General features: G+C 47.0%; 1 protein-coding gene across 3 annotated transcripts in view; it reads right to left on the bottom strand.

The window, feature by feature from the left end:
- MMP24 (matrix metallopeptidase 24) overlaps positions 1-26,067 on the bottom strand; it is a 175,397-nt gene that overhangs the window by 118,545 nt on the left and 30,785 nt on the right. For all 3 annotated transcript variants that reach the window (XM_026656786.1, XM_026656787.1, XM_029912606.1), the window contains exon 3: positions 5,076-5,192. In XM_026656786.1, the coding sequence (XP_026512571.1) occupies positions 5,076-5,192 (117 nt within the window). The remainder of the gene's footprint in view (positions 1-5,075; positions 5,193-26,067) is intronic.

The raw sequence follows: 26,067 nt of genomic DNA, 5'->3' as shown, positions 1-26,067 counted from the left end.
ATAGGTAAAACTGAACAGGGTCTCCATTTCTGCAGACACATAATTGTGCCTGCAACTATTTGCACCTGTAACTTAGGTCAGTTTTAGCCCTCATCCAAAGCCCACTGAAGCTACAGGGAATCCTTCCTTGACTTCAATGGATGTTGCATCAGGTCCTGAATGCCTGACTACATTCACAAATTAAGGACTTAGATGTCTACTTTGAAAGTGCAAATTATTGCAGGTAAATTTGTGTGTCTGCTATTATCCTGCAAAAATGTAGGCAGTGTATAAGAAACTGGCCCTTAAATACTTTCTAAGCAGCATACCTATCACTAAATTACGGTGAGCCTGACTGATCTCCTTTACTCATAGTAGTAGTTCAAATGAAACCTATGAGACTACTTGAGTGAGTAAAACTTCACCAGCGTGACCCAGCTGCAATTTTGTGCAACTCCATATGTGACATTTTATGCAAAATATTTTATAAACTAATTTGTTTATTTACAAATAACTTGTATATAGCCCCAAACTTCATTTTTAAAAATGGTCTGGATTTAGTGCTGGCAAAAGGTGCCAGCTTGTGAACCCTGGAAAATGTAGTCCTCAGTTTGTGTGCAGGGCAACAACAGTGCAAGCTTCCCAGATATTGTACTGCCAGGCCTGCTTCTCAGAGGCACAGGGGCAGTTAAGTCTCCAGGGCTTCTCTGCTGAGTCTGCCAACTAGCACCAAGTGCAGTGGTGAACAACTCCCCTGGAAGAGGCTGGATTCAAAATGGTGACCTACACATGAAAGGCTCTGTAGCTCAGCGTCTTGAGGCATCTACCCCTCAAATAAATGCTAATTTAAGATGGGGGTCATATATATGTATAATATACAAAAAAACTCTTAAGATACTATCAAGGCTGTCAAATAAAGCTTTGATTAGTCTGAAAATGCCAGTATTATGGACACTTGTATAACCTGTTCAGCCCCTTGGCATGTGGATTAAGTCGCAGTCTTTACTGACATGATCATATACTATGTTTTCTTCCCCCATGGCCAGTGGGACAAATCTAATTTTAGAGACTTGTATTCTGGTCCCAACACAACTTGAGCTGTGCAGCTTTTGAGTTAGCTTATCTATGAAATAAATGCTTACTAATTGACTCCCCTAAGGTAGGGCTATGAAGTCTGGGGCGGATGGGAGACCATGGCTGATGGTTTATCTGAGGCCCCCGAGGCCGACCTGAGCCCTTGCGAGGGCTGCGGGAACCCCCAAGGGTACCAGGGTCCGGCCACTGGCCCTGGGGCACAATGCAATGGGCGGTGCCGCCTGTAGAGTGGGTAACCCCGGTGCAGGGCCGTGGCCCACTGGTGTGGACGCCTGTTGGGTACTGGAGTCCGAAGAAGAGGGATCGTGTCTGGGAGACCAGGATGGTGCCAATCGTTCATCCTGGTTGCAACGTTGCTGATCCCGGCGCTGCAACGCCAGGTTCCCGCGCCAGGTTCCCGGAGACCGAACACGTTCGGTGGATCTGCAACGGTGACCCGGTGATTGACGCCTCGCCTCATAGGCGCCGACTCCGTGGGTGCTCCGGGGCTGGAGCACCCATGAGAAAAAATTGGTGGGTGCTTAGCACCCACCGGCAGCATCCCGCCCCCCTGCCCCAGCTCACCTCCACCTCCACCTCCATTCTGCCTCTGCTTCCTCCCCTGGGCACACCGCATGCCCGCATTTTCCCCCTGGCTCCCAGCGCTTGCGCCACGAAACAGCTGATTCGCGCGGCAAGTGCTGGGAGGCAGGAGGGAGGAAGGGGAACCCCGCGCGCTCGGGGAAAAGGCGGGGCCGGGGCGGGGATTTGGGGAAGGGGTCCAATAGGGGCAGGGTGGGGGCGGAGTTGGGGCAGGGACTTTGGGGAAGGGGTTGGAATGGGGGTGGGACAGGGGCGGGGAAAGGGTGGAGTCAGGGCAGGGCCAGGGTGGCACGAGCACCCACCGACGCCAGGGAAAGTTGTTGCCTATGCCTCGCTTTTTAAGTGATGCTGGTCCATCAAGCAGGAGCAAGAGCGAGTTGGCCGTCGAGATGGGGAGCATCGACCCGACCACGGCAACCTGTACCGGTGCTCTGGCAACCAGTAACAAGGCTCTTGGGACCGTTGGCTTGTGTCCCTGGAGTGGTGCCACACACTTGAGGAGTGGCTAGGTCGGTCCCGGTATCGGGGCTACAGGGATGGGCGCACCTCCATGGGCCTGCGCCAAGTCACCGGCGAGCTGCGTCTCAAGCCAGGCGAGTGGTGCCCCGAGTCCGGAGACCAGTAAAGGCTCCTTCGGGCCAGCCTCCCTAAGTCTAAGGCCTGGCAGTTCTGCGCGGGCGAGCGCTGGCAGGACACTCACTGAGGAGGAGAGCGGTGCCACACAGATGAGGACCGCTGGAAAGGTCCCATGGCAGGTTTGCCCTTAGAACGGGGAACCACCACGACCGGTGTGGGCGGCACCGGTAACACTCAGATATCCTGTGTCACCTGCAGGGCCTCGGACGTCGATGGCATGTCCACATGCCAGAGGCCCACGTCGCTCTCCGGGGTGGCAGGCGCATCTCGGGATGGGCTAACCCATTCAACCTGAGCTCAGGCCCGACTCCCGCACGGAGTTGAGGAGCTGCCCTTCATGGGTCCTTGCTCCCCTCTGGCCCTCTCCTTCCCTTTACGGGACATCGGAGATTGTCCCCTCCCAGCCTTTCTTTGCTTCCTGGCCGGTGCTGGGGAGGGGAAATCAGCGTCAGTCCGAAGACAGCATCGGCCGAGTGCTCCATACCAATGCCGCGGTACTAGGAGCAGAGTCCGACCTGGATGGCTCCGGTGCTGGTACTAGCGCCAACTCCATAAGGAGCACCCGGAGATGTATGTCTCGCTCCTTCTTTGTCCAAGGTTTGAACCCCTTGCAGATCTGACACTTGTCACTGATATGGGTCTCGCCCAGGCAGCTACTATGAGGATTGCTGATGGGCATCGGTTTTTTGCAGCAATCACAGGGTTTGAAGCCTGGGGATTGGGGCATGCCCCATCCCTAGGCTGAGTCTGTCCGGGACTAACTAACTAACTACACTAAGGGAAACTACTAACAACTTTTAAGTATTTACAGAGAGAAGTTCATCTCAACAGATTCAGAACAAGGAGGCTTGCCAAAGCAAGAGATGTTCCAGCACCATCACTGGCGGTAAGAAGGAACCGAGGGTGGTGGGAGCCAGTGGTGGGCGCCCCTTATATCGCACCATATGGGCACCACTCCAGAGGGCGCCAGAGCCGTTCTCCTACGGATACCGCTGAGGGAAAAACTTCCGGCACCAGTGCATGTGGCGAGCACACACACCTACAATGGAATGGACATGAGCAAGCACTTGAAGAAGAACCACTCTTGCCAAAGTCTCTAATGACCTCTTCCTGGCCAAAGCTCAGAACCAGTGCTCCATCCTCATTCTACTTGACCTGTCAGCTGCCTTTCATACAGTTGCCCATGCTTTTCTTCTGGAAATCTTGTCCTCCCTTGGCTTCTATGACTCCGCCCTCTGCTGTTCTCCTCTTACCTCTCAAACCACTCCTTCAGTGCATCCTTCGGGGGATCCTCCTCATCCTCCCTCTAGCTTTCTGTGAAGGGTCCACATGACTCTTTCCTTGGTCCTCTTCTCTTCTCCTTCTACACCTTATCTCTGGGTAATCTCATCAGTAAATACAAATTCAACAAGCATGTCTATGCTCAGGGATTAAAAATCTACATCTTTATTGCAGATCTCCTCCTTCAGTCCAAAAATTAAAATCTCAGCCTGTCTCTCCAACATCTCCTCGTGGATATCTAGCCATCAGCTCAAACTCAACATGACTAGCTCTTAATCTTCACTCCAAGTCCTGGACATCACAACTGGACACTGTATTCCAGGAATGGTCTAACTAATGCTGTATACAATAGCAATATGCCCTCCCTACTACTACTTGACACTCCCCCGCTTACATCCAAGAATCTCATTAGCTCTCTTAGCTACAGCATTTCATGGGACCTCATGTTCAGTTGGTTTCTACCATGATTCCTAAGTCCTTTTCCAAGTCACTGCTTTCCAGGATATAGTCCTCCATCCTGTAAGTGTGACTTATATTCTTTGTTCCTAGATAGAGGACCTTGCATCTGACTGTAGTAAAATACTCTGTCTGATCTGTCTTTATCATTATTTACCATTCCACCAATTTTTCTGCCATCTGCCAACTTTACCAGCAACAGGTTTCATTCCAAGAACAGATGCCTATAGGACTTGATTAGAAGCATCCCCTTTGGATGATAATTCACCATTAAACAATTACTAGATATTTTTCTACAGTTCCATTATCATGAAGTTACACAATATAGATAATTTTAGAAATGTTTTCACAAAGTTTGTGTAGCCTGTAAAAAGTAAAAGTTAGACGAAACTCCTTTCAGCTAAAACCAATGATTTCAATACTTAATTTCGTTTTAATACAAATGTCATAAAATGTTTGCAGAAAATTCCTGGCAGCGTTCATTATGACTCTGGACTTGAAACATACTCAGAATATTAGATACATAAAAATAAGAAATTTGTTTATTATTTTTAAGTGGCAAAACATTTTTGAGTGCTTTACAGAACAAAAAGAAAAGACATCCATTTGTAATATTCAGTACCACCTCTGAAAAACTGTCACTAAAACGCATTCAGGGTTTAAATGACATAATCAAAAAGCAGGTAGGGAACAAATAATTGTTAGGTAGCACTTTTGATTATGTCATTTAAGCCAAGGGCCAGATTTACAAAGGCACTAAAGATGCTGATAGGCACTTATTGAGATGTCCAAAATAATTTAAGCAGGTTTGGCGCCTAACTAATGGGACCTAAATATCTTTGAAAATCTGTCCCTAAATGCCTTAAATAATTTTGAAAATGGGATTTAGACTACTAAGTCACTTAGGCACTTTTGAAAAAAATTACCTTCCATGTTTTTCTAAAGTTCAGCGGGCCGTATGTATGAAAAGACATTTTCACTTTTCACAGCTCAATATAAAATCTACGTCAAACTATTCTTCACCCTTTAAAAAAATTAGAATATACCTGTATGTTATATGCTTCTGCCTCCATTTTTGTCCAGTTAACGCATATCGCTTATTTCTTCGGCTATGGCTTATATGGGGATGATCAGGAACCCCACATCGAGGCTTCTTCATCCATCTAAAAAAAAAGCCCAAAATAAACCACTGGTGAAAAGGTGTTAAATCTGGGAAACAAGTTAGATGTGATTTTTACTGTTCGTTAAAATTGGTTTGACTCTCGGTTAGTCTGAACCAGGGTTTACAAGAACAAGGAGAATGACCTTGTCCTGCAAAATATAAGGAGTGTACTGAGCAGAACGTTTAAAGATAAATCAAGGCCATTTGCACCATTCCCAAAAGACAAAAAGGTCTGGTTAAAAACTCTTATCCACGCTAAGTAAAACAGTGTATTGTGGGAAAGTGGAAAAGAAGTAAGAGTTAGTTCTGGGAAGTCAGACGGCAAGTGGATTTTGAGAAGAGACAGGAAAAGATTCCTAGAAGCAGGAGACAGAAGGGGGAAAAAAGAAGGGAAATAGGATGTGAGTGAGAGGGTGAGGCTGAAAGTTACTGAGGTAAGTCCAGCAATGGGAGCAGTCAAGAATGTTCAGGGTGAAAAGCCTACGCTGGAAGTTATTCCCATTGGACCTCGTTCAGTAGAAGCTGAGGACTGATAGTTCAGTATTTTAGTCACACACACACACACACACACACACTCTCTCACTCTCACTCTCTCTTTCTTTTCCCCTCCCCAGTCACAGAAAGGCATACCTATATCCTTGAGGGTATGTCTGCACTGCATCTGTGACCTCTACAGCCTTTCTTAGTGGGACTTTCACTAGCATGCTAAAAATAGCAGTGTAGACATCGCTTTGAGGCTGTGGCTTGAGTTGGAGCTCGGCACCTCAAGCATCTGCAACATCTACATGGCTATTTTTAGCACAGTAACATGAGCCCTATACATGAGTCTGTCCACACGGCCTGGAAGGCTTGTTCCCAGATGCAGCACAGACATCCCTCAGACAGTTGTTTAGGAGAGCTGAGGGTGTCCACCAGTTCTTGCAATGTCCATGGACTGAATCATAGATTCATAGATTCAAAGACCAGAAGGGACCACTGTGATCATCTAGTCTGACCTCCTGAATAACACAGGCCATAGAACTTCCACAAAATAATTCCTAGAGCAGAGCTTTTAGAAGAACATCCAATCTTGATTTAAAAATGGTCAGTGACAGAGAATCCACATGACCCTTAGTAAATTGGTTAACTATTCTCATTGTTAAAAATATATGCCTTATTTCCAGTCTGAATTTGTCTAGCTACCGCTTCCAGGTATGGGATAGTGTTATACCTGTGCTAGATTGAAGAGCAGATTATTAAATATTTGTTTCCCATGTAGGTATGTATAGACTGCAATCAAGTCACTCCTTAACCTTCTCTTTGTTAAGCTAAATAGATGGAGTCTATCACTATAAAGGCATGTTTTCTAATTCTTTAATCATTCTTGTGGTTCTTCTCTGAACCCTCTCCAACTTTTCAACATCCTTTGTGAATTGTGGATCCCAGAACTGGACACAGTATTCCAGCAGAAGTCGCACCAGTGCCAAATACAGAGTTAAAGTAACCTCTCTACTCATCCTTGAGATTCCCGTTTATGCATCCAAAGATTGCATTAGCTTGTTTGGCACAGCATAGAACTGGGAGCTCATGTTCAGCTGATTATCCACCACAACACCCAAATCTTTTTCAGAGTCCCCCATCCTGTAAGTATGGCCTACATTTTTTATTCCACCATGTATACCTTAATATTTAGCTGTATTAAGATACATACTGTTTGCTTGCTCCCACTTTACTAAGTGATCCAGATTGCTCTGTATTAATGATCTGTCCTCTTCATTGTTTACCACTCCCCCACTTTTTGTGATGTCTGCAAACTTTATCCATGATGATTTTATGCTTTCTTCCAGGTCATTGTTAAAATGTTAAATATGAAGGGACAAGATTAGATCCCTGAAGGACCCCATTGGAAACACATCTATTTGTGGAGCCGGCACCACAAACCCCTCCTGAACCCCATACCCCAACCCCCTGCCCTGAGCCCTGTCACACCCCACACCCCTCCTGCACCCCAACCCCCTGCCCTGAACCCCCTCCCATACCCCGCACCCCTCCTGCGCCCCAACCCCCTGCCCTGAGCCCTCTTGTACACCCCGCACCCCTCCTGCACCCCAACCCCTTGCCCTGAGCCCCTTCCTGCACACTGCACCCTCTCCCACACCACGCATTCCCTCCCGCACCCCAACCCCCTGCCCCAGCCCTACATTCTTGGCCCTGCATGCAATTTCCCCACCCAGATGTGATGAGGCTCGTTAAAAAATAATAATGAGTTAATTAAATTTGTGACTGAACTCCTTGAGGGAGAATTGTATGTCTCCTGTTCTGTTTTACCCGCATTCTGCCATATATTTCATGTTATAACAGTCTCAGATGATGGCCCAGCACATGTTTGTTTTAAGAACACTTTCACAGCAGATGTGACAAAATGCAAAGAAGGTACCAATGTGAGATTTCTAAAGATAACTACAGCATTCGACCCAAGGTTTAAGAATCTGAAGTGCTGTCCAAAATGTGAGAGGGACGAGGTGTGGAGCATGCTTTCAGAAGTCTTAAAAGAGCAACACTCAGATGTGGAAACTACAGAACCCAAACCAACAAAAAAAGAAAATGAACCTTCTGCTGGTGGCATCTGACTCAGATGTTGAAAATGAACATGCGTCAGTCTTCTCTGCTTTGGATCGTTATCGAGCAGAATCCGTCATAAGCATGGACGCATGTCCTCTGGAATGGTAACTGAAGCATGAAGGAACATATGAATCTTTAGCGCATCTGGCATGTAAATATCTTGCGACGCCAGCTACAACAGTGCTATGCGAACGCCTGTTCTCGCTTTCAAGTGACACTGTAAGAAGAAGCGGGCAGCATTATCTCCTGCAAATTGTAACCAAACTTGTATGTCTGAGCAATTCCCTGAAGTAGGACTGAGTGAACTTGTAGGCTCTAAAGTTTTATATTGTTTCATTTTTTACATTTGTAAGTTCAACTTTCATGATAAAGAGATTGCACTACTGTACTTGTATTAGATGAACTGAAAAATACTATTTTTTTTTTTTACAGTACAAATATTTGTAATCAAAAATAAATATAAAGTGAGCACTGTATTCTCACCAGACTGACTGGAAAAGCAAGAGAGGTATTTAATGAAATGGAGTTATATGATGCTTTGAATTACGTAAAATTTAAAGTATCAGAGGGGTAGCCATGTTAGTCTGGATCTGTAAATAGCAACAAAGAGTCCTGTGGCACCTTATAGACTAACAGATGTCTTAGTCTATAAGGTGCCACAGGACTCTTTGTTGCTTTGTAAAGTTTAAAGAAACTGTATTGCAAAGGTTTTAGTTACTCCTGGGTCTTATAGGCTGATATTTAGAAATGTTAAACTATCTGATGTTACCTATGTTGAGATTTACAAATTTATTAGAGCATAAGCTTTCGTGGGCTACAGCCCAGCATCCGAAGAAGTGGGCTGTAGCCCACGAAAGCTTATGCTCTAATAAATTTGTTAGTCTCTAAGGTGCCACAAGTACTCCTGTTCTTTTTGCGGATACAGACTAACACGGCTGCTACTCTGAAATATGTTGAGATTGCTCATATACTGCTTGGGTATATGAAAAAGGGGATTAAGGGGGGCAAAGTCTTATGATAGTTTTGATTAAATGATTGATTGATTTGCTATGGAACAGCTAGTTGAAATAGCTCCTGATCATATCAGAGCAGCAGTGTGTGATAAAAACCCGATACCATTGAAAGATGCAGAAATTGCTGATGCTTTCGTAGAGATAGAAACCATGAAAGGCATAAGCCTCAAGGAAAAAACAATTCCTATTCATCACAGTTTAAGAGAGAGAATGGGTTCAAGAATAAGACTGGCCCCAACTTTGCTAGGAAATCTTATACAAACCCAGAATTTAAAACCTCTCACCCTAGAGAAAAACCAGTTAAATGCCATCTGTGTGGAACTGTTGGCCATATAAAGCCATTGTCCAAACCGTAGGGACAAAAACACCCTAAAACCAGCAATGCCCCAACCCGCAATCAATTTGAATGCAGTTACTTTGAGTACAGAGACTAACCAGATAAATGCTAACACTGCCACCTTGAGTCCAAATGTGAACACTGCAGGTGTTAATGCTACCACTTTAGTAAACCCGATGGGAGGGATGAATATACATTCACTAATTATATTAGGGCTGAGACATGGAGGGGTAATGAGGAATTCATAAAGAGTGCCAGGGTCAATAGGATTGTGTGTACTAGATGGAGAGATTCTACGTTGGACATTACCTTAGTTAAAAAGGAATTAGTCCAGGAGGAGGATTATTTGCCAGATCAAATCATGAGCCAGGTGGCACTTTCTAAGTACTGTAAAACCTCAAAGATACGAGCACCAGAGTTATGGACTGACCGGTCAACCGGACTCCATGTGGAACCAGAAGTAACCAATCACACAGCAGCAGAGATATTCCCCCACACACACACACACAAAAAAGAGCAAATACTGTACTGTGCCTGTATTGCATCTTAAAGGTAGGCACATCTAGGCTGCCTGTCCCCTCCCACACCTGCGGGGCAGCCACTTACAGCTAGGAGGTGAAGATGCTGGAGCTGCCAGTTCAAGGCAGCCAGAGCACCTCTGGGGTCTGCACCACTTTCACCCTTTCACACACACCCCGGCTGGGATGGGGACAAGCCTGCAAACTCAGTCTGACCTGGAAAAGAAACTGCCTGCAAGGAAGCTGCCAGTGCTGAGGAGAGAGCTGCTGCTGCAGCCTGGCCTGGAGAGTCAGCTGCTGGAGCTGGAGCCCGAACTGTGCTTTGTTCAGAGTTACAAACGTTTCAGAGTTATAGACAACCTCCATTCCCAAGGATGAGCAAAGGTGCCCTTAGCAAATATCCACTTAGATTGGAAAGATTTTAGGGGTAACATGATAGTGGAAGTAAGGGAACTTCTCCCCGCAGATGTTTTGATCGGAAATGACATTGTAGTTGTGACTAGTAAAGTCAATGTCATAACCAGGCCACAAAGAAAATATGGCTCTGATATGGATAACCTAACTAATAATAGTCAAGGAATTTGTGACCAGAAAGAGGATACCTTTAAGCTGGTGCTGGTTGAGATTGTGTCTGATGTGGCTCTGAATTTAGGTGAAACTCATAAGATGTTTATTAGGGCCCAACAAGATAATGCTTCATTCGAAAGGGCCAGAATTGATGCTCAGAACCAAGCCCCAGCAGGGGAAGGAACGGGCAGATTTTTCATGCAAGATGGTTTGCTATACAGAGAACCTGCTACAGGGAAAAACAGCTTCATTGCATGATCTGCAAACAGTTTGTGGTACCTGAGGGATACAGAAGTGATTTATTAAAGTTGGCTCATGATGGTCCCTTTGCAGGACATCTGGGCATAGAAAAAACTTGTGACAGGCTGAAGCAAAATTTCTATTGGCCTTACCTGTTTGAAACAGTGAGGGGGTATTGCAGAAGTATTGCCCATTGTGATTTGCGTCAGAAGTGCAAGAGTTTTAAGGGTCCTAAAAAGGTGCCCCTAAAGCCATTACCCTTATTGGGTAGGTATTTGCCAGTGTCTATGGATATTGTGGGATCATTCCCTGAACCTTCCAGGAATGGGAAGAAATATATTCTGGTGTTGGTGGATTTTGCCACCAGATACCCTGAGGCTGTAGCTTTGTCTAATGTTGAGGCAGAGATGGTGGCCACAGGTTTGGTTTACTATTTTTAGCAGAGTGGGTTTTCCCAAGGAAATTTTGTCAGACCATGGTGCCAATTTTATGTTATCTTTAAGCAGCTATGGGAGCTGTGTGGAGTAAAACACCTACAAGCTGCCTCTTACTATCCAGAGACCAATGGTTTGGGTAGAAAGGTTTAATGGAACGTTGAAGGCTATGCTAAATGTGTATGTGGACAGGTGCCAGAATGACTGGGACATCTTATTGCCATATTTGTTGTGTGCATACAGAAGTGTACCCCAAGAATCTACAGGGTTTGTTCCCTTTGAGCTCCTTTATGGAGGCAGATCAGGGGATACCTAGATCTCATTCGTGATTCTTGGGAGGGTAATACTGAGGTGACAGAACACTTAGTGGTAGACTTTGTGTCACAGTTTAAAGAAAGCTTGCAAGGCATGATGGATCTGGTTCAGCAGAATCTTAAGAGAAGTCAGGAAGCTCAGAAGGCTTGGTATGACAGGCATACTGAGGAAAGAGCATTTGAAATTGGAGATATGGTGCTTATGCAAAATATTTGGAATGGACCCTATAAGGTAGTGGAGAGAATTAATGAAGTTACATACAATGTGAAGAGGCATGGCAGGGGGGATATGCAAATGGTGCATATTAATAAGTTGAAGGCTTACCAGGAGAGGGAGGTAGCTGGAAACATGATTTTCTGTGCTGAGGAAGAGACGTGGTCTATGCCTTTGGCCAATATGGTTACAGAAAGCAGAGAGGAATTGCAGTTGGAAATGGGAGAGAATTTAACTCTAGCCCAAAAGAATGAGATGTTAGCTTTACTGAAGCACCACAGGCAGACATTCTCAAACCAGTCAGGACTGACTGACAGACTAATGCACTCCATTCAAACTGCAGGTCCCCTCACCCAGCTCCCAGAAGGGCATACAGAGCCAAGGGAGAAATGCAAAAGCAGATTCAGGAGGTGGAAAGCATGTTATCCATGGGAATAGTTACTAGATCTAAAAGTTCATGGGCATCCCCTATCGTTATGGTACCCAAAAAGCAAAAAAAACATGAGGTTTTGCATGGATTATAGGAAGCTAAATGCTATCACACAACCTGACCCTTACCCTATGCCCAAGATAGAGGTTTTGCTAGATACACTGTGGAGAGCAAAGTTCATAAGCGCGCTGGATTTAACTCAAATTCCCTTAGATACCAAGACACCTGCTTTCATAGTGGAATCTGGCCTGTATGAATTCAAGGTCTTACCATTTGGATTGCAAAATTTAGGAGCCACATTCATGAGGCTTATAAATGAAGTCCTACAGGGTTTGGAATCTTTTGCAAGAGCTTACATAGATGATCTAGCCATCTTTAGTGGCACTTGGCAAGACCACATAAACCACGTGGGAATTGTGTCGCAAAGGCTATGTGGGGCTAACCTAACTGTTAAGGTTTCTAAATGTAAGATGGGAGCCTCAGAGGCGTCATACTTGGGACACAGAGTGAGCAATGGGTTGGTTCGCCCTGAACCTTTCAAAGTAGAAACCGTAAAAAGCTGGCCAGTCCCTAAAACAAAGAAGTGGGTCAAACCCTTTAATGGCCTAGCCGACTACTACAGGAGATTTGTAAAGGGGTTTAGCAACACTGTTGCTCCAATAACCTTACCAAGAAAGGAAAGCCAGGCAAGGTGATATTATGGACAGAGGCCTGTGAAAAGGGCTTCCAGAGCATTAAAGAGGCTTCATCTAAAAAACCAGCTCTGATTTTGAGAACCCATTTCTGCTGTGTACAGATGCTTCCAATATTGGGTTGGGGGCAGTGTTAATGCAAGAAGGGGAGGGTGATAAAAGACAGCCCATTGCATACTTGAGCAAGAAACTAACACCCACTGAACAAAATTATGCAACTATTGAAAAGGAATATTTTGCAATTGAATGGGCTGTTAAGCAAATCAGGCCCTATTTATATAACAGAAAATTCACTATGTTGAGCCATCATGCACCTCTGATGTGGCTGAATAAGGCTAAGGGAACCAAATCCAGACTACTTCGATAGCGTTTAACCCTCCAGGAATATGAAATGGACATAATCCATATTAAGGGGAAGGAGAATATAATGGCAAATGTGTTGTCCAGGATGGGGAATTCCAATGATGCATTCAGCGATGTCTAGTGACACACCTTTCTGCATCAATTTTGTGTGAGGGGTGTGATGTTGTAGGGCATGTGGGTGACCATTTATAATATTATTGATACCGATATTACAAAATTGCAATGAATCTTATACAAGATATGCCATGTAAGGTATCAGTGGAAAAGTTATCATTTGCTGAATATGATCAACTTGTTTATATGTATGTATCATCTTTGTATCGTGAGTTATAAATTTGTGTGGTATATCTGTATCTCAAATTTGTGCTGTATATCTGGGTGGCACCCCCAGACAGATTGGCATCAGCACTATCCAGGCTGCTTGATGGCCCATCAAGGGCAATCAGCTATACAATGAACCAATTGAGAGAAGCCAGGGGCTATACCTATGAGTCAGCAGGACATGTAGGGACATGCCTGTGGTCAGGGGACTCCAAATACTTTTCCATGCCCAGGTGCTGGGAGCTTGTGTTTGGGACAAAGAATGTACAAGTCACGTAGCAAAGGATATTAAAGGCAGCTGCATCATCTCAAGTTTGTCTTCAATCCTGCTTCTCACTGTTGGTGTTGGTGTCATTAGGCATAACCCTAGGTAACTCGGGAGGGTGGAAGGTCACTAGTGTCAATGAAGCCTTCCTGCACTAGGCTTAAATGAACCAAACTCCTTCCATGTTTAAACTCTAATCGACCTCACAAGCCAGGTGCAATTGGAATATGTAAGCAACCAGTTATCTGTGTGCAACCCCCCTGCTCATCAAGCGGTAATAATGAAGCCTGCATGTTTCTGGCTGAAGGAAAAATAACAGTTCAGAGGGAAAAAGGACAAGATAACGGTTTAAAGAAGTTACTAACAAGCTAGACTTATAGCTGCCAAGAATGACTTAACTGCTTAAATGTAATTGCTATTTGCTTAGTAACTATTACCAGGGAAGGGAGGGGTGATGGAGGGAGGAAGGGAGGGGGAAGGGGGGGTGAGGCTTAGCTGCAAAAATGTATAAGAAGAGAGAAACTGCTTATGATAGTGCGCTTGATTTGAGACTTGCCAGTCTCCTTGCACCGCTTTGGGATCCCAAATAAACTTTGATTGCTTCTCCACCCTGGTGTGTTTATTGGCGCGAAGCATACCGGGCAACGAACCCCGCTGTTGCTGTCCTCGGGCACTCTGTGCCGGCAACAGTTCTTGGCGCCCAATGTGGGGCTCGAGGCTGAAATTTAGCCTTGCCCAGACCCCTCTCGGAGGTCAACAGATTGCGGCGACGACCGACGCCCAGCGTGCACCGGTGACTTTACCGGGGGCCTCGGCGGAGATGTGGTTTGGTCGACCCCGGAGGGCACAACGATGCAACACGCTCGTATAGTGGAGAAGCAGCTGCGGGCGACGGTGAGGAACTGGTCCCGTGGATAGGGTGACGGTGCAGAACCGGACCCTTGGATAAGGTAGGAACAGTCCAGTGGGGACTTTACCTGTTTTGACCTGGGGACGCCCAGTGTCTCCCTAGAGTATGGGGTGGGGACAGAGTACTGCAGGCAAGGCAAGGTGTATGCCCTTAGAATGCATTCTGGTGAACTGGAAAGTGTTTGGATCGGATCCGTTGATTAAAAGTAAACTGAAAAGGTTCTGTACAGTAGACTGGCCTCAATATCAGCTAGAGGACCAGGAAAGGTGGCCACCGGAGGGATCACTTAATTATAATACGATCCTTCAATTGCTTCTGTTTTGTCAGCGAACGGGTAAATGGAACAAACATATGCATGCACAATTGTTTATGGCTTTATGAAATAGAACAGATATTTTGCAAAAGGTGTAATTTGACTCCGACAGGTTCGGTAGTAACTACTGTTAGTCCCCAGAACCCTTCCCCGGTTGTGATGGCAGGGCCGGTGTCCCCTTCGGCTCCAACACCCCCACCATATAAAGACAAGGTGCCTCAGGTCCCAGAGATTGCCCCCTTGGTGGGATTCTATCCGTTGATTACTGAGACTCGGATAGCCCGCCCAGGATCTCAAGATTGCCCGGCTACTACTATGCAGGTCTATACGCATGTGCCTTTTAACCCAGTGGACCTAGCAGCCTTTAAGGCACAGGCAGGGGAATTCTCTACGAACCCAAGCAAGTTTATCTCGGTCTTTGAGGGGTGCCTGGCTAGCTATAAGCCAGGATGACTGTAATGTCCTTATGCGGACCCTGCTGTCTGAGGTGGAGCGTAATCAGGTTGTGTCTAAGGCAAGGGAGGAGGCACAGCGTAGACATGAGGGAGACGCAGCACACGTCCCTGCTGCTGCAAACCAGGTCCCTATAGCAGACCCCCGGTGGAATCCCAACGAGCTGACGCATCTCACCCGTCTCACCTCCTACAAAGAACTGCTTTTACATGGTCTCCGCCATTCGGCTGTCCGACACAACAATTGGGCCAGGCCGTATGAGTTCACCCAAGATGAAGTAACCCTTACCTTACCCCCTGAAAATGCCTGGATAATGACCCTTGCAATTGAGCCCTCAGCCATGCAAGCCCCAGAGTGAAGCCAGTGGGAGGACAAAAGGAGGGTTAAAAAGCAGCTTTGCTGGACAGTGTTGGCCCAGGGATTTAAAAAATTCCCCCACCCTTTTTGGCATGGCAGGCTTCTGCAGAATATGGATCCCAGAGTTTGGACTGTGGGCTAAACCCTTGTACAAATGCGTTAAGGAAGCGGATCATGACCCCTTTCACTGGTCCTCAGAAGCCAACAAAGCATTTAAGGTTTTAAAAAGGAAAGCTATTGGACACCAGACGTTGTACCGAGTGGATTCCTCAAAAGTGGGTGTGCTCGTCCTGGTTTGTTGCTCCAAAGCTCTGTATAGAAGTTATTTTACTGGAAGGGTGTATGATGGCAATGTTATGTGTTCATTGTTGGGAAAAGGTGTATAAGTGAAGAGTGGAAGTTTCCTTTGTAGGTTAAAAGAAGCCAAGAAGGGGAAAAGGAAAAAGAACAGAACGAGTTAACTGGGAAAAAAAAATTATAGCTAGCAAGCTCAGTCCAAAGATAAGATGCTGGCCCCATCCAAGGACATTGTTCACAGCTAAGACTTGGCTGACAACCAAGAAAAGGGGGGCCTGAATATGCCCAAGCAACTATGAGATCTGCAAAACACTGCCAGGCATTAATGAAATGTGTTAGGTTTCTTTTCTCACAGATAAAAGAAGTATACCAAAGATTTGCAGCCTCTCCCGCTGGATGCCCCTGTCCACTCCTTGCAGCCAGGTGACTCTGTTCTCATTCGGACCTGGAAGGACGAGCCTCTCCAAGAGAAGTGGAAGGGACCCCACACCGTCCTGCTGGTCTCCCACACAGCAGCAAAGGTCGAAGGACACAAGAACTGGATTCATCACTCTCGTCTGAAAGCAGTGCCCGCTCCTGAACGGTGGACCGTCCAGCCTGCAGAGAAGACTGCCAGCGACGATCTGGGACTTAAGCTGTTATTCAGGCGACAATAGTGTCTGCTGGGAATGCCCTGTGATCTCTTTGGACAGTCGCAGCGCACTCCCCGCGAGAACTCCTAGCGTTGGTTGTGTTTATTTTCACAGGGCCGGCCTAACCTGGTGGCCTGGTCCCTTTTGTTTTTAATCTGCCTGCTATTGGTAATTGTTATTTTGTGGGTATTTGGGGAATTGTAATTGTTAGGCCCTAGGGTTACCTGCCCAGCATGGAAACAGGTCCAGGGTCTGCCACTGTGTTACTCTTTGCCATAGGGGCACTCCTTTCATTGACTCCCGTTTCCACCCAGGCACATGCGGGATGGAAAGGAATCCCTACTAACTTGGAAACAAACATATATGAGTCCCTGAAGGTTTGCTTTGCCCAAGAGTTTAACCTCTCTAACTGCTGGGTGTGTTCCCAAATCCCGCACCACGCGGCAGGGTTACCCTGGAGGGTAGTTCCCCAAAATTGGTCACATATCTGTTGGGGATGGTTCAGTAGGGGAAGAAATACCTCGGGTACCCCCTTGTCGCAAAACTGTACCATTGAATCCCAGTATGCATTAAGGGACGACCCCTGGAAGCCGCAGGCCAACTCAACGCATATCCCTTCCCCTATTAGGCTGCGGTCAGTGGCCCCCGGGTTGGTGTGCTATCGACAGTTCAAGTCCAGCAATCACACCTGGCCCGCTGGAAATAGCACCTGTCAGTATTATTTATCCCCTGACAGTAACGCTTCCATCCCTGTCTATGTTAACGGCAGATCCGACTCTACCGCCCGGTTCGGAACGCTTAGTGACACCCAAACAAATAGGTGGAGTAGTGATTATAATGGCTTGGTAGGGAATGGCCACTCCTTTTACATTTGCAGTACCTCTGCCTATAAGTGGCTACCGCATCGGTGGTATGGAAGCTGCTATCTAGGATATCTTGCCCCTCCCCTTCGTGCCCCCCCTAAACTGCCCCCTGGCCACCCCAGGCAGCATAGATCTTTGTATGCCACCCCAGAGCCCATTACGGAAGAAGACAGGTTGGGTATGATCCTCCTCCCATCCTATGGGGTGGGATGGCTGGCTTAATTTTATCGTAGGCTCTCTGTGTTTCTCACCAAGTATGCCAATGAGACCCTGGCCATAGAGAAAAGCCTTAACTCAGAGCTTTACCAGCTCCGGTTGCTGTCCCTGCAAAACAGACAGGCCTTAGATTATGTTTTAGCCTCCCAGGGTGGAGTGTGTGCCCTTATTGGGAGTGAATGTTGTACTTATGTCCCGGAAAACTCAGAGGACATTAACAAGCACGTCTTGTCAGCCGAACAGGCTTTCGAGCAGTGGAAGGCCCAGGAAAGGGAACCCACGGTTTTCGATTCCCTTTGGAGTTGGTTGCCCGACCTAGGAGGACTGGGGAGTGGCCTTGTGCGTCTCCTCCTCACAGGTGTGGTACTGTGCCTGGTCACCCTCCTCCTGATTGCTTGTTTTAAAATGCTACTCCGCAAGCTTTGTGCCCCCCCGTTCCCCCAAAATCCCGACATACCCCCTCTCATTGAGAACCCCAGCTCCATGGCACTCAATCGTATCTTGTCCACAGAATATGAGAAAACTCAGCCAAAAGCTTGTTGAGTATTCTCAAAGAGGGGAGTTGTTGGTGTTGGTGTCACTAGGCATAACCCTAGGTAACTCGGGAGGGTGGAAGGCCACTAGTGTCAATGAAGCCTTCCTGCACTAGGCCTAAATGAACCAAACTCCTTCCATGTTTAAACTCTAATCGACCTCACAAGCCAGGTGCAATTGGAATATGTAAGCAACCAGTTATCTGTGTGCAACCCCCCTGCTCATACCGGTATCAAGCGGTAATAATGAAGCCTGCATGTTTCTGGCTGAAGGGAAAATAACAGTTCAAAGGGAAAAAGGACAAGATAATGGTTTAAAGAAGTTACTAACAAGCTAGACTTATAGCTGCCAAGAATGACTTAACTGCTTAAATGTAATTGCTATTTGCTTAGTAACTATTACCAGGGAAGGGAGGGATGATGGAGGGAGGAAGGGAGGGGGAAGGGGGGGTGAGGCTTAGTTGCAAAAATGTATAAGAAGAGAGAAACTGCTTATGATAGTGTGCTTGATTTGAGACTTGCCAGTCTCCTTGCACCGCTTTGGGATCCCAAATAAACTTTGATTGCTTCTCCACCCTGGTGTGTTTATTGGCGCGAAGCATACCGGGCAACGAACCCCGCTGTTGCTGTCCTCGGGCACTCTGTGCCGGCAACATCACCTTTGGAGTAACTTTTCTACAAACTGAAGCTTTGACTGATAGACCCATCCAAGGTTGAGATGTGTTCAAGAGGGACTTTACAAGCTAGCATGCTCACCATTGCTGCTAGGAACCTGATATGTGGACTCTAAAGTCATATGTACGTATTTGATTGTTTTGCCCATTTAACAACTCTCAACACTTTCTTTTCTTTTATAATAAAACCTTTAGTTTTAGATATTAAAGGATTGGCTGGCAGTGTGGTATTTTGGGTAAGATCCAAACTAGTGAGCAAGTGTTGCGGGTATGCAGAATCGGTCAGCGCTATGCTCAGCTGATGGGGCTAATCATGGTATCAGACACCATCAGGTGGTCAAGGAACATCTATTTAGAACACATCCCCGGACGCCGATGATACCATGACAGATGAGCTGGAGTGCCATTGAGAAGCAAAGTCATGAAAGTAACTTAAATACTTCTCTGATGGGTTGTATTTACTGAGAATCCTAAATTCCCAATTACTCGGGGACAATCTACACTCATTGCTATATTTGCTTTCCACAAGCTATTCTTAGTATAGCCTTTTGAGTGATGTACCCAAATATTTGGATGCTAATATCTAAACTGTATCGTTAAATTTATTAACCTTAATTTGGGATATTGCAGATTATGTATTATATGTATTTTATGACTTTTAAACCAAACTTTATACTTTTGGATAATTTAAGCATTATACCCAGATGTATAAACACTCTTTCCTTAACCTGTGTATTAGATAATTTTAACATTAGCTTTAATAAAAAATTTTGATCTGGTAATGTGGCAGTCCTTTAAGGATCAGAAGAACATTTTGTATAGTGAATAGAGTTTTAAGTAACTTCTCACTTTACTGGATCTATTCGCTGACTGGGAGCAAGAGACTGGAATGCAATAAAGGGGGCTGTGTTATTTCTTTTTTCTAGCTTCTTGATAACCAGTGTGGGGGATCAGAAGCACAGTTTTGTGACTGGTTGGTGAATTTAACTATAGTGTTAACCCCCAATTTTGGGAGAATCTGCTCTTCTTTTTGCAGCCTGCCCTGACCTTGGCATTTTCAGTGGGGTCTGCCTTCAGTCACTCTATCATAGTCAGACAAATGCTGATTTATAGCTTCAGAGAAAGCCATTGTTTCCTAGTTGTCAGGGTGCTTGGTGCATGCACATTCCCTGGCATGGAAGCTCCATAGGGCTGACCGGAGAGAGGAAAATTCTCAATTAGTAATCCAATAACTGATGCAGGTCTGACCCCATTTGGGTGCCTGGTAGTACTAACACATGCCTTCAAGTGAGAGCTTTCACCTGTCTGTGGATGCACGATAGGTCTCAATTCACTCCTCATCCCTTTCCTAGCTACCTACATGCAGTGCAGACAGAACTTACAGCTGTGCCCTCCTACTTTGCAAGCAGATAAATCACACTCTGGATGAAGCATGAACCTGGCTACCCCTGATTTCCAGTACAAGACATGCCTAGCAGGTGAGGCTGGCAGTCAAGCCACTCCCCCTGGATAGTGGAATCTGGCGCTCTTTCTCTCTGTCAGACTTGGGCAGGCAGGTGCTCTTCTCTGCCTGCTGGTTGCAGCTGCTGACAGCTAAGGTGGAAGAAGTGCCTAATGCCTAGGTGTGACGTTATTGATGTAATCTGGGACCATATAGATCATTGTTGCAACCAAGGTCCTGTAGTGGCACCCAGATCTTGTGTAAAGGGGGTCAAATGGGGTGTCTAAGACAAGGTTATGAATTACTGGTTATAATTATGCTATCTATATATGTGTATCAATTTTGTAGTTGAAGTTAAGAATATTAGCTCTATACTGTCTGTACTTCAAACTTATGCTATGCTGCTGGGTGACATCCCAGACAAATTGGTGTTAGCTCTGCCTAGTCTGCTTGATGGCCCATTAAGGACCATCAGCTATACAATGGACCCATTGAAAGAAGGCAGATACGCCTTGTAACTCAGCAAAGTATGCAGGGACAGGCCCATGTGACTCCAAACTCCATTTTGCTGTAATTTTCCGCAGTAAGAACAAAGAGGTGTTCTTACACCTGGAAAAGACTATATAAGGCTGATGCCTCATCTCCATCTTGTCTTCAATCCTGCTTCATACCTCTGGAGGAACTTTGCTACAAGCTGAAGCTTTGAACAAAGGACTGAGGACCCATCCCAGCGGGGGATGTATTCCAGAGACTTGATTTGAACCTGCAGTTTATTCTATCGCTGCTGCAAGCCTGAACCAAGAACTTTGCCATGATTGAATGTAATTGATTCCATTTAACCAATTCTAACTCTCATCTCTATCTTTTTCCTTTTATGAATAAACCTTTAGATTTTAGATTCTAAAGGATTGGCATCAGCGTGATTTGTGGGTAAGATCTGATTTGTATATTGACCTGGGTCTGGGGCTTGGTCCTTTGGGATCAGGAGAACCTTTTTCTTTTACTGGGGTATTGGTTTTCATAACCATTTGTCCCCATAACGAGTGGCTCTGGTGGTAATACTGGGAAACTGGAGTGTCTAAGGAGATTGCTTGTGAGACTTGCAGTTAGCCAGTGGGGTGAGACCGAAGTCCTCCCGGTCTGGCTGGTTTGGTTTGCCTTAGAGGTGGAAGAAACCCCAGCCTTGGGCTGTAACTGCCCTATTTGAGCGATTTGTCCTGAGTTGGCACTCTCAGTTGGGTTTCGCCAGAACCGCATGGTCACACTAGGGCAGCTGGGACTTTTGGGGACAGCTGAGGGGGAACATTCCCTACAAAGATGGGATTCATGGATTCCAAGGACAGAAGGGATCATTGTGATCATCTAGACTGGCCTCCTGCATAACCCAGGACATGGAACTTCCCCAAAATAATTCCGACAGCGTATCATTTAGGAAAAAAATGTTTACCTACCATTCATAACTATTGTTTTTTGAGATGTGTTGCTCATGTCCATTCCATGCTATGAGTGTGTGCGCTCACGTGCACGGCTGCCGGAAACTTTTTGCCTTAGTGGTATCCATAGGGCCGGCTCTGGCATCCTCTGGAGTCCCGCACACATGTGCTGGTATATGAGGCACCACTGGCCCTGCAGCCTCTCAGTTCCTCCTCGCTGTCAACTCCAACAGCGGGGATGGAGGGCGGGTCATGGAATGGACATGAGCAACACATCTCAAAGAACAACAGTTACGAAAGGTAGGTGACCATTTTTTCTTCTTCAAGTGCTTGGTCATGATGATTCCATGCTAGGTGACTCTGGAGATGGGTTCGGAGTTCATGGTCATGTGGACTGCAACGCTGCTCTACTGAAACTGGCATCATCCCATGCCTGCTAGATTTGGGTGTAGCAGATGGCCATGGTTCGGGACAGCAAATCCGGTTGGAGCGGGAGCTCTAGCGGTGCTGTTATCGAAAGCTCTAACAGCGTGCCGAACCAGTCATGGCATGGCCACGCCAGAGCTATCAGGATAACCTTTGCCCTGTCCCACTTGATCTTCAAGAGGGTTCTGTGCACCAGTGGAATGGGAGGGACGGCGTACATCAGTGTTCCCGACCATGGGAACAAGAAGGCATTAGACAGGGAGCCTCTGTCGAGCCCGCTGACTGAGCAGAACTGGTGACACTTCCTGTTTTGTCTGGATGCAAACAGGTCCACCTGGGGAGCCCCCCCATCTCTGGAAGATGCAGCTGAGCACCTCTGGGTGGAGAGACCACTCGTGGGAAGACAAGAAAAACCAGCTGAGATCTGCAAACGTGTTTTTGGTCCCCAGCAGGTATGAGGCCACTAGATGAATGGCATGCTGGACGTAGAGTCCCACAATCGGAGAGCCTTTTGGCACAGGTCTGATGAGCGGACTCCGCCCTATTTGTTGATACAGAACATTGCCATGTCCCGACGTACTGTCCGTCAGGATTTGGAAAACTTTGCCTTCCAGAAACAGAAGAAAAGTTTGGCAGGCCAGACATATCACCTTGAAGTCCCTAATGTTTATATGCAGGGAGTGATCTTCCTGCAACCAGAGACCTTGCCTGCTGATGTCACCGAGGTGGGCTCCCCACCCCAGATCCAATGCGTCGGAGACCAACGTCACTGAAGAACACAGGGCCGCAAAGGGAATTCACTCCAACACCAATCGGGGCTCCGTCCACCACATCAGGGATGACAAGATGTGCGATGGAACCGTGACCACCAGGTCCAAATCGTGTCTGCCCAGGGCATAGATCAAAGCCAGCCATGACTGCAAGAGTCTGAGAGGCAGGGCACACATGTAGGACCACGTAAGTACATGCTGCCATAAGGCCCAGCAGCTTGAGGCACATCCGGGCAGTTGTGAGCAGATAGGCTCTCACGTGGATGATGCAGTCCAACATGGTTCGGAACCAGGACTCTGGCAGGGAAGGCCCTGGCTTGGGTAGAATCGAGCACTGCTCCTATAAACTCTATCTGCTAAACTGCGGTCAGAGTTTACTTCTGCTCATTTGTAAGCATGCCCAGATCCTGACAGGTGGACCTCACCAAGTCGAGGCTGCGCTGCACCTGGGCTTGTGACCTGCCTCTGACCAGCCAGTCATCGAAGTATGGGTAAATCTGCACCCCTCAACGTCTCAGGTAAGCAGCCACTACAGCCATGCAATTTGTGAAGACCCTTGGAGCGGCTGAGAGGCCGAAGGGTAGAGCTATGAATTGGCAGTGACGTTGGCCTTCTACAAATCAGAGAAATCTTCTGTGCCCATGGAAAATGTAAATATGGAAATAAGCGTCCTTTAAATCAAGGGTGGCATATCAGTCTCCTGGATCCAGAGAGGGAATGATGGAGGCCAGGAAGACCATGTGGAACTTCAACTTCTTGAGATATTTGTTGAGGCGACGCAGGTCTAGAATGGGTCTGAGGTCCCCTTTGGCCTTTGGGATTAGGAAAACTGCAGGGTGTACCCAGATGTTATGGGGTTGAGCATCCAATGGTCCGAGGTGATTTGGGCCCATGCAGCAAGGCACAGGGACAATCAGTTTAAAAATAAAGGGGGTGTGAGTCCGGTGCGTCACCCTCAGGTGCACCCTCAAAATGTCCACCACGGGGCGTCTGAGTGTCACACAGACCCCGACTGGGTGATCGAGGAGAATGGAGAGGGGGGACAATGTTTGTCTCTGTCCCTTCTTCTGTAGGAGATCTGCCTCAGGGGACCTGAGAACTTCGGTGGTATAGGAGGTCGGAAAGGCTTTCTAGAGGCCGACAGCGTGTACCACCCCAAGGAGCAGAGCGTGGAACAGGAATCTTTTAGGCCATGCAGCCTGTAATCTGTTTGCACGGAAAACAGAACATTACTCTCAAATGGGAGGTCCTGGATTGACTGCTGTACTCCCAGGGACACCCAGAGGACTGCAGCCACGAGCTCCATCTCATTGAGACAGAGGAAGCCATGGACTTGGCTGCCAAGTCCACCGCATCCAATGCTGTCTGGAGAGAGGCCCTAGCTACTGTTCTGCCCTCCTCCAGAACAGACCCGAATTCCTGTCTGAGGTCTTGTGGCAGGGAGTCCTTAAATTTCCCCGAGTCCCAGATGTAATTATATCTACCCAGCAGCGCCTGCTGGTTAGATATTCTATGCTGGAGACTGGCAGTCAAATAAATTTTCCTCCCGAAGAGGTCCAGTTTCTTAGCATCCTTGTTTTTAGGCATGGCGCTCACCTGTCCCTGCCTGTCCCGCTCGTTCATGGCGGACACTATGAGAGAGCTCAGGGGCGGGTGGGAATATAAGTATTCACAACCTTTGGCAAGCACATATTACTTCTTTTCCGCCCTCTTTGAAATTGGTGGCAAAAAGGACAGGATCTGCCACAGGGCTTTGACCACCTTGCACACCTCATGCTGAGGTTGCTAGGATGTCAAAAAGGCTGTCCACCTGCTCTGCGAACTCCCCAGCCTCCAAACCCAAATTCAAGGCCACCCTTTTAAGAAGTTCCTGGTGAGCCTGAAAGTCATCAGGAGGGAGCGGGTGAGAGGGGCCTGCGACTGCCTCATCACAGGGCAAGGAGGAGAATGGCACAACTGGGGGACGGGCTGGGACACTGCCTGTGGAGAAGCCTCCCTTGTAACCGACTTCTGCCGCTCAGTACCAGTATCAGAGTCTGAATCTGGGTCCCATCCTGGTGCCTGACAGTACTGCGGACCGCTTCTCAGAGGGGCCCACAGAAGAGCTTTGAGAGCATGGCCCTGGCATCATGGGGAGAGCCCACGGGTTCTAATATGGCCAGTGGACTGGTCATTGACCTTGTGGCCAGGCGCCCACTACAGGCCCCCGGTAAAACATCTGGCACCCCCAATGAGCAGTGCTTCCAGGGCTGGAGGATGGGCTCTCACTCCGATTCTAGGAAGGATTCCTCCCTCGGGGACTAGGGAGGGGCCATCGGTGCCTCTTTCTATCAACCATAGCCCAAGGTCTGGGAGTGGTGCCACAGGGAAGGTGACCAGCAGCATTGCGGAGACTGGTACTGTGGATGGAGACCAGTGAGGGCATGGTGTTTTTGACTGGTCTACGCATTTCATAATTTTTATTTCTCTCTTACGCTTAAATTTAATTCTTTGAGTAGTGAGTTCTAAAATGCCTAACCTGTCCTGGCTGGAGTAATCATCCCAATGGTAACTTTTTAAAAATATATATTATATCCAGGTTTTTTGTTTCTACTGGTGGCACAGAGCAGCACATTACCTCGATATGGTGCACATAACGAAATTCATTCCACACACGGATGGAAAAAATTAGAGGGAACATTGATAAATTGTTCCAATGGTTAATTACCCTCACTGTTAAAAAATTATGCTTTATTTCCATTCTGAATTCATCTAGCTCAGGGGTAGGCAACCTTTCAGAAGTGGTGGGCCGAGTCTTCATTTATTCACTTTAATTTAAGGTTTCGCGTGCCGGTAATACATTTTAACGTTTTTTAGAAGGTCTCTCTCTAAGTCTATATTATATAACTAAACTAGTGTTGTATGTAAAGTAAACAAGGTTTTCAAAATGTTTAAGAAACTTCATTTAAAATTAAATTAAAATGCTGATCTTACGCCGCCAGCCTGCTCAGCCCGCTTCCAGACTGGGGTTCTGTTCACCTAGGCCAGCAGCGGGCTGAGCGGGGCCTGCGGCCGGGACGCCAGCTGACAACGGGCCGGCAGCCAGGACCCCAGACCGGGGGGGGGGGGGTTTCAGGTGTCAGGGCAGAGGGCTGGGGCTGTGTGGGGGTGCAGGGCAGAAGGCTGGGTGTGTGTGGGGGGGTTCAGGGGTCAGGGCAGAGGGCAGTGGGGATGTGGGGGTTCAGGGCAGAAGGCTGAGGGTGTGGGGGG

The sequence above is a fragment of the Terrapene carolina genome, unplaced genomic scaffold, assembly GCF_002925995.2.
Source record: "Terrapene carolina triunguis isolate 2854851 unplaced genomic scaffold, T_m_triunguis-2.0 Scaffold233, whole genome shotgun sequence".
Taxonomy (NCBI): Eukaryota; Metazoa; Chordata; order Testudines; family Emydidae; genus Terrapene; species Terrapene triunguis.
This window is presented reverse-complemented; position numbering and strand designations above follow the sequence as displayed.